The 14,237-nt window shown below is 41.0% G+C and overlaps 1 protein-coding gene across 1 annotated transcript in view; it reads right to left on the bottom strand.

Moving 5' to 3' along the window:
• The window catches only part of LOC140734249 (transmembrane protein 164-like), a 152,289-nt gene that overhangs the window by 91,141 nt on the left and 46,911 nt on the right, over positions 1–14,237 (bottom strand). Inside the window, exon 2 of the mRNA XM_073057961.1 lies at positions 8,875–8,924. Within this exon, the coding sequence (XP_072914062.1) occupies positions 8,875–8,924 (50 nt within the window). The remainder of the gene's footprint in view (positions 1–8,874; positions 8,925–14,237) is intronic.

The following is a 14,237-nucleotide window of genomic DNA, read 5'->3' as shown; positions in this document are numbered from 1 at the left end:
AAACATCCAGAAAGTCCGACGAACCAGAGCTCCAAATCCCACTCTGCAAAGCTCTGGGCAAGAGGAACTTGACTGAGGTACACAATCCACAACCCAAATTTAGCAAAGGAAACGAGTAGAAAATGCCAAAAACATCTAATTATAAATTTATTACCAAGTACATCATCATCGTGCCGTGTAACGTAATCATGTTCTTCCATCTGTCTTTAATCTGAGAAGTTCTAATAAGCTCTTCAAAACTTTTGCCTGTCCTTCATGTAACTCATGAATGCCATGCACTATCAACTGTGACTTTTTCTTTCATCATTTTTTCCTCATCATTGCAAGATGTTTGAGCCTCTCTTTACTCAGTACAGGTCCCAGAAACTCCAGCTGCCATTTCCTGATTGATGATATCAGCTGTCTTCTGGTTTTTCACAACACTTCCTCATTTGTTACTCTGTCCCTCCATGATATTTTCATCATTCTTCTCAAAAGCCACATGTCTTCTCTTATTTTGCTTTGATGTTGTCCAACATTGATATTATTCCACACCAACATATGGAGGTGAAGGTAGGACAATATCCCCAAGGACATTCCTTCTAATCTGGTTCTATCTTTGACTAAACTCAAATTCAGCATTCAAGGACAAGGTGAGCTTGAAAGAAGAAAGGATTATGCCCTGCAGATAGTAGTTGGGGGTTATTGCTCAGTTAATTGCCTCTTTTACAATTTATCAGAAACGATTAGGATCATTTCTCTTAATAAATATTTATAAGGGTAAAATGAAGTCATTTACAACCAAAGCACCTCGAATACCAGCTCCACCGCTGCTGAGTACAAGGTCAGCAGCTTAGTAGCTATATATAATGATAGGACCAATAAATCATATCAAATATATGAGTAATAAATGAGAAGCTGTCTGGGACAGAAAAAAACCCCCAAAGTGAAAACCTGTCTTCATCAGTAGTTTTTCACGTTTTATACTCCCACTGAATTTTGTTTCCTTTTGATTCAAACCGGGGAAAGATGAAATAAGGTACCAGTTCTCTTCCTCCTGCCTGATAGTCATAGAGCATTACAACACAAAAATCGGCCCTTCAGCCCATCTAGTCCACGCCAAGCTATTATTCTGCCTAGTTCCATTGACTCGCACCTGGGCCATAGCCCTCCATACCTCTCCCATCCACATATTTATCCAAACTTCTCCTAAATGTTGTGACTGAATCTGCGCTCACCACTTCCGCTGGCACCTCATAGCACATTCGCACCATCCTCTGAGAGAAGAAGCCCCCCCCCCTCAGGTAACCTTAAATATTGCACCTTTCACCCTTAACCTATGACCTCTAGTCTCCCCCCAACCTCAGTGGAAAAAGCCTGCTTGCATGCACATCATCTACACCCCTCATAATTTTGTATACCTCTATCAAATCTCCCATCATTCTCTTATGCTTCAGGGAACAAAGTCTTAACCTATTCAACCTTTCACTACAAGTCAGGTCTTCAAGCACCAGCAACATCCTTGCAAATTTGCTCTGTATTAATGCTTTTCTGTTCTCTGTTAATGAAAGAGGTCATAGGAGAATGGCGAGATTGGTTTACACTGACAAGGCGGCGACAGTAACTCAAATAACAGCAGCTTACCGCCGTGGAGTGCTGAAGAGCATCTCCGAATGCACAACACATCGAATCTTGAAGTGGACGGGCTACAGCAGCATAAGGCCACGAACACACACGCAGTTCAAGTTCAAAGTATGTATCACCTTACACAACCCTGAGCTTCGTTTTCTTGCAGGCACACACAGCAAATGCAAGGAACACAATGAAAGATAGCGTTCAACAGGATGGACAAACAACCAGTGTCCTAAAGGCAGAAAGAAAAATTAATAAAAAGAGCAATAAACGTTGGGAACATGAGATACCTAATAACGTGGCCACTGAATGTATAAACTTCTACGAAGTTGACTCCTCATCTTTTTGCACTCACCGGGGAATAAATATCCAGCATGACTAACCTCTCCTTATAGTTCAAGCCCTTTGGCTCAGGCAGCCCTCGTAAATCTTTTCTGCACTCTCACCAGCTTGGTAATGCCTTTTTCTTATAACAGGTTGACCAAAACTGTACATAATACTCCAAGTGCAGCTTCACCAATGACTTCTAATAATAATAATAATAATAATAATAATAATAATAATAATAATATACCCAATACAAAATTCGGTGCCCTGACTGATGGAAGTTAGCATGTTAAACGCCCTCTTCACTACTCTCTTACTTGTGCAGCCACTTTCAGCGAACTGTGCAATTGTACACCAAGGTCTCTCTGTTCCATAACACCTGTTGATGTTTTGCCATTCGGTGTGTAGTTCTATCTTGGTTTGACTGTCCAAAATTCACCTTACACTGATCCAAGGGGAAATCTATTTGCATTCCTCGGCCCATCACCCTAACAGATTATGAACTTTTAACAATTCATTCCAATCTGCTTCACCATCAGTGAGATTCCCAAATTTAGTGTCATCAGCAAACTTGTTAATAGTGCCACGGACATTCATACTGGCATCATTTACATAAATAATGAAAACCTGAGGTCTCATCTCTGACCCACCGGTCACAGCCTCCAGTCAGAGAATCGACCTTCAACCACCACCCTCTGCTTCCTATCATCAAGCCAATTCCGCATCCATCTCGCAACCTCTCCCTGAATCCTACGTGATCTAATCTTCTGGATCACCCTGCCACGCAGGTCCTGGTCAGAGACAAAATCCACTGTTCCACTGTCATCTGTTACACTCTGTTACCTCTTCGAAAAACTCCAAAAGATTCATGAGACGTGGCCTCCCATGCACAAAACCATGTTGACCGTTCCTGATCAGGCCTTTGCCAATGAGGTGATGGTAGATCTCGTCCCTCCAGTAACTTTCCAATAACAAAAGAGTCGCAGTTGCAACATGCTGCAACAAATGTGACTTTTTTTGGTGACTTTCTAGAGAAACTAATTGTTCTTTTAAATACTATTTAAATACTATTATTTTAAAGAATACAAGTGCTCCTAACAGCATGAGTTCTAGGGAATAACCATGGGTACGACCACAAAAGTGACTGAGCTAGTTGCAGACACATACCACTCTTATCTGTGCCAGTTTTACTTTGTAGTCTGCTACAGCGTTTGTGGCTGAGTAACGACGGAAATCCCCTGGCATTCTTGGCTGCCACCTTTATGCAATTGACAATTCTAAATGCCAGAATAAATGCAAGATTCACACTCTGGTCCCCAGGTGTACAAATCCATAAACTCTACAAAAGTCTGAATCCTTGTTAAGTGCAATTTTGTAACCAGTCAGTTTATCCCCCTAGTTTTTGGTCTGAATTTCTAGCTGCCTATGGATTCAAACAACAGTGCTTTGAAGAGTTCTTCCAGCCTTATGACGACTCGTACAAACGGGGTACTGGTAGCTTTCTGTAGAGTAGCGTAGTGCAGAACCGTACCTTAGAGCTAACAAATGTAAATAAGTACCCATCCAGCCAACCCCTCTCTGGAGTTTGTGCTGAAATCATGTTGTTGAGATGGAAGTTACATTATAAGTCACAAGGAATATTTGCAGCTTTCCACGGAGAACGTGAGTGTTCCACACCCTCTATCATTCTCCTGTTTGAGCTTCACTTCACCCCCCCCAACTCGCCCACCCACAAACCTACCCCCTCACCTGTCTTCGCCTATCACCTTCCAGCTTATACCCCTTCTCCTCCCCCAGCTTCTTATTCTAGCTTCTTCCCACATCCTTTCCAGCCCTGATGAAGGGTCTTGGCCCAAAATATCATCAATCTATTTCTCTCCACAGATGCTGCCCGACCTGCTGAGTTCCTCCAGCATTTTTACTCTGGATTTCTGCATCTGCAGGATCTCGAGGTTATTACTGCTTGGGCTTCAGTGGCCATTTCCTTTTCCCTCTGCCAGTGACGCACTGTTCTAACCTTTCACCACTGTTTGTAAACTACATTGCCTGCCTTTCCCTCAATCAACTTTACAAGTAATTACTGAGACTTTAAAGTCGAGTGCTGAGTCTAACAAACACACACCACTGCTTGGAATTTTCAATGCCAGCTTTTGATCTCACACACACATGTGCACGTACTAGGATGTGATCAGGAGGCTGAACCTTCAGACGCTACAGTCCACAAGGTAAATGCATCATTTTTTTAAAAAGTACAAAGTTGCTTTTCTTTTAAAATATTTTCAGTTCCCAAGACAAACTGCAAAGGTGCATTTGCACGGAGTTCTGGTGAATCTGTGCTATTTATTTATTAGTTAAAGATACAGCACCGTACCTGACACTTCTGACCAAACAACACACGTTGCACAAATACACCCTTCTGTCCAACTAAAGCCTGATTTATACTTCTGCGTCGCATCTACGTCATAGGTACCGCATACCCTACGCCGTAGGATGATGTGCACCTCCCCAAAAAAGTAACTCACGCATCACGGCGACGCAGACCGCAAAAACCACGATTGGTCCGCTTGGTAGCATCGCATTTCCTCCTACGCATTTCCGGTTGCTTCTTCTCCGCCATGTCTGTACACCGATGCAAAATAGATGAACCAAATCGTCAAATCTACCTGCCGACATGCGAAAATGTTTGAAATGCATTTCGGCGTCCATGTTTCTCACGAAGAAATTCAACACAGTGGCATAGAAACCCCACCTCCAACTAGCGTTTTGGTGTAGAGCCTTCGCAGAAGTGAAAATTAGGCCTACGGCATAGCCCATATGCACAAGTATAAATCAGCCTTAGCCCGTCTATCGTTGGAGTGTGGGGGTAATTGAAGCTCCCGGAGGTAGCCCACGTGGTCACAGTGAGAATGTATAAACGTCTGGCAGACAGCAGCGGGAACATTAATCAGGGCGTTTGTACTGTAATTGTGTTACACAATCTGCCCAAAGGACGCAGAACCTCTTGATAATAATTATTCCAACTCTAGCTACAAAGAACTGCCTAGGTGTACTGCTTACGTCATAAAGATACGTGACGATGTCATGTCACTTGACTGCATAACTTATGGACATGACTATATACAAGTAATCCATACAAAAGTTGATCCAGTTTTAAATTCAACTAGCCAACAGGGTGACCCGTTGGGGCACCCTTTGAGTGAAAAGTAGTGTAGTCTGATGTGACCAGAATGAACATTAAATTTTCAAGAATGCTATTGGTATCGCTTTGCTTTGGAAATCGAAGATGAAAAACTAAGTTTATTAAAGAAGAAAGACGCTTAGCAAGGCAAATATAGTTCCTCCTTGTTTAACGACGGACACTTCCGATGGCAACATTTCTAGTTTTCCTCTGACGGATCGGGGACTTGGCTGACAGCTCACCCCAACTCCCCCTCTCTCTGTAGAACCGCTATCAGCCGTCCCTACTTACCGTCTAAACGGGTTTCAACTTAACCATATGAACTACAGTTCCCACAATGCACGTCAGGAACGATGGAACAAACGCAGACGCAGTCCCTTTCCGCTGGTGGGGGTGAGTGGTGTTGACAGGTTGTCACGTGATAGATTTGGAGAGGTTGAGGATTTCCCAGTTTAAACTTTTGGAAAAAATTGTTCAGTTTTTCCACGTTTCGTCCTTGGCTCCGACTGCAATCTGCTTTTCAATCATGGGCCCATTTCTATCCTGCAGCTCCAACATCAATTCTTTAAAAGTGGTGCCCCCTCAGATTTTTTCATTTATGATAGTCAGCTTGAAGCTGAACACAAATATAATTTTAGACTACTTGCATCACATAGGAATTAAGAGAAGCAAGAAATTAACTTTCATTGAATATAATGTGTTTAATTGCACAATGGTGCTGATGCTTTGTAATAGTTTAACTAAGCTAAAATGTTTTGTTGATCATTTTCGTTTGTACTCAGTGTGCGAGTCTTTTCGCCACATATCTAACAATAATTATGCAGCATCAATGGATTCCAGCTGCCCTGATACTGTTTCTACGTGATTGAATGTCCCGTTGAAACCTTTCACTGTACTCAGGTACGAAGCAGTAACACCAAAGCCTCCAAGATGCTGATTATTCTTGATGATGTGGTTGGCGCTCTCCTAAATGGACGTGACCGCTGTCCTTTGACTGCAGCAAAGGGTTTTTATGGGTGTCTCGAAGCATGTCATTGCAATAAGATTTATTTATCTCTTATTGATGGGCGGCAGTTAGATCTGTCCCAATCCTGCACATGCTGATGGTGAAGTTGATTAGCAGAATCTGACCGCTGGAAATAGAGCTGCCCTGCCCTGCCCTGCCCTCTTGCTCCGGTTGAGGTTGCTGCTGAGGTTGGCCGTGCACATGCGTCTTGGTGCCACGTCCCAATTTCCACGAAGGCAGATCGGCTCTCGGGTGAAAACGGGGCAGTTGGTTTTGGCGAGTGAACAATTTTATACAACTATATAACCCTGAACTTTGCCTGCATTCTGTAAGTTAGCACATTTTAAGTTGATTTAGCCGAAAATAGTGCCGCTGTAATACACAATTTGCACTCATTTGAGGTCACAAACAGACAGACAAACAGATACACAGAGCATGAAAGCTTTAGTAGTATATAGATGCACCTTGATTAATAAAATTGGTAAAATTTATGATAATTGACTATGGCATAAGTATGTGTCAGTTTTTGACAATCTAGGTTTTTAAATACCATTTGTGCAGGAAATTTTTCATAATATATTAATTCCAGTTACATCTGATTGAAGAGAATGGTGGTAGGCCATCAGGGTGAATGCAAAAGCACATTCCAAGATATGGCTCTGAATTCGGCCAGGGTTTACCACGTGGAAATAATTTTGTTAAAACACAAAGGTGTAAGAATTGCTGCATTCAGTAAAATCTTTGATCACTGGCTATGGAAGGTACCAAGTAAAATTTGTCTTCTATGAATGTAACCAACTATTTTCAGAGAAGGAGCCACTTGACTTGAAAGTAATTAAGATGGTCATGTGGAAAGAACACTGTCTCTTTAATTATGGTGTCAATCCTAATATAGTTAATGATGATGGACTACCTGCAGCAGCAAGGTTAAAGATACTTTGACTTGAAAATTGATTTTTCTAGCCTGGTAATTTCACCCCCTGCTCTTTCTCTTGTTTTCCATTCCCTATTCCGCTCCCCTCTTAACACTTCCTCTTCTCAACTGCCCCATCTCCTTCCCTTTCTCCTATGGTCCACTTCTCGCTTCCTATCAGATTTCTTCTTCAATCCTTTACCTCTCCCACCTATCACCTCCCAGCTTCTTACTTCCCCCTCACCTGATGTCACCTATCACTTGCCAGCTCCTCCACCCACCCACCCCTCCCCCACCACCTTCTTATCCTGGACTCTTTCCAGTCTTGAAACATTGACTATTTATTCCCTTCCATAGATGCTGCCTGACCGGCTGAGTTCCTTCAGCATTATGTGCATGGTGCTCTGGATTTCCAGCATCTGCAGAATCTCATTGGTTTAAGGATACTCCTGGGCTACATAGGCAAATTAAATAACCTTAACTGAAAATGTTCCATTTTAGTAACCATTACAAATTAAATGTTGTAACTTCAGCTCAAATCAACTACTTTTATTCAGAATGTGAAATTTGTTTGTGATATGAGCTAGAGGGGATTTGCCACAGCACATTTAAAACAGTTATAGAATATTAAACACAAACAAATGAAAATACCAATTCCATCTGGTGTACAAGGAGAGCACCCAATGTATACTCTGATATGGGTGTCTGGAATAGGAACAAAAAGTTGGCCAGTTTATTATTCACATTGCTGTAACAGAAGTCCCTTGTGTTGGATTCTGAAGTGTTTAATCCAAGGTTCATTTGGTAGTAAGGAAAGGGGCACAAAACTTGTTGCTTCATGATCATTTTAATAGAACAAAAAAATTGAATATGTAGAATTGCAGAAGTCTGATAGCTCAGAGAGACTGAAGGATGGTGCTGCCACATGGACAACTCTTTTTATACTCCACAGATATGAAACATTAGACTCAAATTCACAGATAAGATATCCAATCAGATAACCCCTATTCAAATAAAGGAACACTAGAGAACCTTCCAGAGCTTTCTGGAATCATACAAGTGTAACTACTAAGGGACACACTGAACTACTGTATATACACACTGTGGCCACTAGGAAACATACTAAACAGTTACATGCATACAAGTAGTTATATGAAATACAAGCAGGTAATTAATTGTTAAGCTGCAAAAAAAAAATTAACAATTTAATAGTTTGATCCAACACTTGCATTCAATAACAGGGATTTCAGCATTGTAGTCTACTCCTGAAACTGGATACAATCAATGCACGTAGGTCACACTGAACAAACTGTCACACGACACTCAGGCCAGAAGAAAGCTAGGGTTAACAAACTGGCAAGCTAAAGCAAAAACAAAAGGCAATCTCATTCATCAATTTAAATTTCACAAGAAATTCCTCCATTAAAAAAAATTACAGCATGCTAGGCACCCATTTCTACAGTCAGGGGCATAGAATGAGTTATCATATCTACGGAAGCAGACATTCCAATTCCCTACAGCAGGAGTCTCCAGCTGATTTCCAACCAAGCAACAATGCTCATGTCACTTTGCTGAACAGTTAACTGCCGGTTAACTGTCGGCTAACTATTACTTGGATTGCACTACCTGTATGTATAATATATATTTTCATTTATATTTATCATTATTATTGTTATGAGCAGAGAGACAACATCTGCTGGAAGTAAATTCCTTGTATGTGCATAGGTACTTGGCGATTAAAGTCTGATTCTGATTCTGATCTACATGTCACATTTCACATCTGAAACTGTACTTACGGCTGCAAAAGCTCAAAATGAATATGTAAAGCACGTTTCTTACCTGAAAACAATTAGGGCAATTCTACAGGGAGGACATGCAAGGAGGAAGATCTGTAATTGAAACAAAGTGATTAATGTCCCTATGATACTTAAAACTTGAACGTGCATTCATTATAGCAATCCTTTTATATTCCTCGATGGTAATAATTTTATTCAAACAGTTTCTAGGGCATTGACATTAATTCTGTAGATCCCGTGCAAAGTGAATCTAGATAGCACACCTTGAACAAGCCAATTCTAACTTTAGAGGTTCTGTGACCTGATCCCTGTCACAAACTGGTGAGAAAGAAATAAAGGCTAGAGAGGGTGTTGGAAAAGTTTGAATATTATTTGCTTCATCCTCTTCCAACCAGTGCAGTGCCCGCCAGGAGTCAGAGACTCTCCTGACTTGTTTCCACATCCTTGTAACAGTGGCTAAGGGGGCGGCATGGTAGCGTAAGCGGTTAGCACAGTAACTTTACAGTGCCAGCAATCTCTAGTTGGAGTGTGATTCCACTGCTATAAGGAGCTTGGTACATCCCACCCGTGACTGTGTGGGTCTCCTATGGGTGCTCCGGTTTCCTCCCACATTCTGGAGATGTATGGGTTCGGGTTAGTGAGTTGTGGGCAAGTTATGTTGGCACAGAGTGTGCCTTAGCACAATCCCTGGACAGTTGACACAATATGACACATTTATACAACATTTTTAGCACTGATTTAACACAATAAATCAGTCTCCTGAATACTGTGCCAGCCTTGCTGGCATGAGTGACCAGGTCACCAGCAATGTATTTCAAAAATGGAATGGGTAGTGACTGCTTCTCTTCTGACCTCTGCTATCCCTGTCCCCGTCTTCCCTCCCTCTTGCGGCACCAGGCGAACAGCAGGACTTTACAGTAATGACAGCCTGAAGGTCAGGGGCACAGCTTATCTATCGGTCAGTCTTTCAGTGGGAAGGCCTCGCTCTGCCCCCTGAAAACAGGGCTAATATAATTCTGAAGTCATTGCCGTCAATGGTATTGTCATGGTCACTGTGTCTGCTGGGTGCCTCAATGGTCAAGTGTTGTCCCAAATTCATCAGCTCCGCACTAACTCAAGGTTCTTTTCTTCACAGATCAGATGTCTGGTTTGGGACATTATACAGAACAAAAGCTCCTATATTAGTATCATACAGGGTAGTCAACATCCCCATTTAAATATGGGGCTGTCAACAACCCAAACATGGACAGATTTTAATCACTTTCTGAACATATTCAGCTTCTTGTAAATCCAGTAAATCATCACAGAGGATGACTGCTGTCAGTCTACTTCAGACTTTGTTAATTTTCTGCAACAGTTCATTCTTGGTATTTAAACTAGTATTTTTTAAAATTTCTGTCACTTAAACTTTGCCTCCTCAATTTTCCCACCTTGTTTGCTGGGCTATGAATTTTATTATTATAATAAGTGCAATCTAATCTTGAAATACAGCATGCAACTTCCTATGGCCATTATTATGCAGGAGCCTTAAACAGCCTGGACTGAAATTAAATGTCAAGTTTATTAATAACCTGGGTCAATTAGAGATAATGTCACGAGAGAAAATGTGTGTGCAACAAGGATTTGGAGCTGAAGATAATGGCTTTCGCATTGCCAACGTTTGAGTGTGTTGATCCATCACACAAGTCTACAGTATGAGATATGGCATACTATATCATCATAGAACACTACTGCACAGTAACAGGCTCTTCCAGCAAATCAAACCATTATTCTTCCTAGTCCCATCGACCTACACCCATACCATCGTTCACCGACCCCTCCCATCCATGTATCTATCCAAATTTCTCTTTAAATGGTGAAATCAAACTCACATCCACAACTTCCACTGGCAGCTTGTTCCACACTCACCATCCTATAAGTAGAGAGGCTCCAACCCCCCCCCCCATGTTTCTCTTAAAACATTTCACTTTTCACACTTAAACCAAGAACTCTAATTCTAGTTTCATCCAGCCTCAGTGGAAAAAATCTACTTTCATTTTACCCTATCCACACCCCTCACAATTGTGTATACCTCTATCAAACTCCCCTCATTCTCCTATGTTCTGGAGAATAAAGTCCTAACCTATTCAACCTTTCCCTATAACTCAGATCTTCAAGTCCCAGCACCATTCTTGTAAACTTGCTCTGCAAGTTTTCAATCTTAATGATTTATCATTCCTGTACGTAATGTATGTGACCATAACTGCACACAAAACTCCAAATTAAGCCTCATCAGCATCTTATACAGCTTCAACCATGTGCCAAAAGCTCTCTTTATGACCCTACCTAGTTGTAATCCCAGATTCCTCTGTTCTACCACATGCCACAGTGTCCTACCACTCACAGTCCCAGGTCCTCCTAAAGTGCACCATTTCACACTTTTCCGCATTAAATTCCATTCGCCAATTTTCAGTCCATGTTTCCAGCTGGTACAGATCCCATGCCAAGCTTTGGTATCCTTCCTCATTGACCACTACGCCCCAAGATTCGGTGTCATCCACAAATCTGCTGATCCAGTTTACCACAATATCATCCAGATCCTCGATGTAGATGACAAACAGCAATGGACCCAGCACCGATCACTGCCATATACCACTAGTCACAGGCCTCCACTCAGAGAGGCAACCATCTACATGTCCAGCTAAATTAAAAGCATAAAGGAGTACTGCAATACCAGATTTTAGTGAGGTAGAATATCACTATAATTTAACTTGCAAAATGAAATCTGTTGTTACTAATGATAAATATTTAGTTGGTAGAAATCAGATTACTATGGGTCCTGCACATTTCAGAAGCTGCTTTCTAATAGGCTACACAACTTCACCACAGGCTACACAACAGGGTTTCCCTGTTCCAAATCCTCCTCCCCTGACCCTTCCCATCATTCCTCAGTAGCATTGATTATACAACAGGCTGAATAACAAGACTCAGAAGAATATTCAGCTATTAGGGATTTGAGAATCAAATCCAATCTTCCCCTCTTTCATAAAACATTATGCCTTTCAGAGACAGACCGAGTGCAGAAAGAACAGAAGATGTATGCATTCCTGTGACATCCTGAACAACTCAAGTTCTATTGCATTCAGTATTTCTAATAAGCCAGGAAACAGAAAATGAAATATTTCCCATTCCACCTGGTTGTGTTGCCAAGCAACCACGCAGCAAGTTGTTGAAAGAAGTAGAAAGTCTAAGCACAGAGTGGGCAATAATGTCGTAATCAGCAGAAGCGGCTACCCTAAGCAATTATGATCTGCAGTTCTATCCTTCTGCTTTTCTGCTGTCCTATCAACATGCCAACAAGTTGTTCAAAAATAGATGGAAGAAAACATTTCAAACTCCTTGGAATTAAATATGTTCTTTTTTTTAAAAAAAAATACACTCATAATTCAAAGTCACTACTCCTTTCTCTGCAGCAGTCCCTCAATAACTGGAATCAGGATTGGACTCCCAACCGGAGAACAGAAACTTCTGACCTTCCGCCAATCACCTGCCACTCCAGCCAAAAGACTTATGGATGTTGGAAGTGTCAACTAATTAAGCCATCAAAAAAAGACTCAGAAAAGAGGATTGCTGAATCATGATTTTATCAAACTAGTTCTGATACGAAAACTTAGTTCTGAAAATCCAAAACAAAAAACAGGATTATCTATATATACTTTGTACAGATATTGACTGTCTAACAGAGAGAAATAGTTAACATATCAGGTCAACTTTTAACGGAATTGAAGTTAGAAATTAAACAAATGGCAGTGAAGGATGGCAGTGAATGAAGAGGACAGAGGAAATGTCCATGAAAGGGCGAAGATCAAGACGAATGAACACAAAAAGGTGAGATGGTGGTGAAGGTTTGGTAATCACATCTGATCTCTAGAGGAGATTTCTGAAAGCAGAAGAGGAAAACAAAACTTTGAAGTCTCAAGATACAAAACAATACATCTGAAAATAGGATAAAATCTGAAAAGACACAGCCTGTCAGATACGGAAAAAGAAACTGAGTTAACCTTACAGGTTGACAACTTCTCCTCAGAAATGGCCAATTTATATATAAACTGAAAAGACAGGTTATCTGAAAATGGGGGCAAGAATATTAAGTTCTGAGATCTCTAATATGCCAACTCAGAAGATAATGTCATTGCTCAAGCTTATTTTGGGCCTTTTTTTTGGAATAGGTTAAGGAGGCCCAAGATAGAAGCCACATTGGACTAGAATGGAGAATTAAAGCTACAGATAACTGGAAGATCAGGATCATCCCTGCAGAATGATGGAGGTATTCTGCAAAAGGGTCACCCAGTCTGCAAAGGAGAGTACACCATGAGCTCCAGATGCAGAAGTCTAAGCTGGCAATAGTACAACCACTAATTTTTCACCTGTAAGAAATATCCAGGTCCTTGGTGGGAAGGGAAGAGGCAAAAAGTATTGTGCTTTGAGAAAGAGAACCAGACAAGTCTGTCCTTTGAGCCCTTTGCTCTTTTACCTGGCCTTAGAACCCTTAGCTATTGCTTTTCGAGAATCTAGTGATATCACTGGTATTTTGCATAAGGGTACTACCCACTAAGTTTCACTTTATGCGGATGACTTATTGTTTTTTATTTCCAATGTCGAGACTTCGTTACCTTCTGCACTTTCTCTACTCACTTGTTTTAGCCAGTTTTCTAGATATAAATTGAACCTACACAAGAGTGAACTTTTTCCTTTGAATAATTTGGTATCAACTAATACTAATATTCCTTTTAAAATTGTAAGAAACCAATTTAGTTATTTGGGTGTAACAATTACTAAGAATTATAAATAACTACCGTAGATTCCGGACTACAGAGCGCACCTGATTAAAAGCCGCTGGCTCTAATTTTAGAAATAAAATCAATTTTTTAATTGTAAAGGCCGCACCGGATTTTCGGCCGCAGGTGTCCCACGTTGTAATATGAGATATTTACACAGAAAGATATTACACGTGAGGATTTTTTAACTTTTAATTAAATCCATATGGTAACAAAAACAAATACATATTGCAAATGCTTTTTTTCGAACCGTGCCCGTAACGCGGCTACTTTTAAATACGTTGCGTATACTTCTTTACTGAACAACATTCCAATATCTCCTAACGACTGGTAAAAAATATATATACTACAGCCTACCAGGAAAAGTTATTGATCACCTTTAACTTAAAAGCAGCGTTCGCTCAGATCCAAAGCCGCTCGCGTAATGCGCTCCCCCCCTCCTTTCCGTTTATCGCAAACCGGCATTTTCCCACAAGACACCGCGAAACCGGGTGTGACGTCATAGCATCCCGCGATGTAGTACAGAAAACAAATATAGTTAAAACTCTTCTAACTTTAACTAGAAAATGAATTACTAAGCGAAAATATT

The sequence above is a fragment of the Hemitrygon akajei genome, chromosome 10, assembly GCF_048418815.1.
Source record: "Hemitrygon akajei chromosome 10, sHemAka1.3, whole genome shotgun sequence".
Taxonomy (NCBI): Eukaryota; Metazoa; Chordata; class Chondrichthyes; order Myliobatiformes; family Dasyatidae; genus Hemitrygon; species Hemitrygon akajei.
This window is presented reverse-complemented; position numbering and strand designations above follow the sequence as displayed.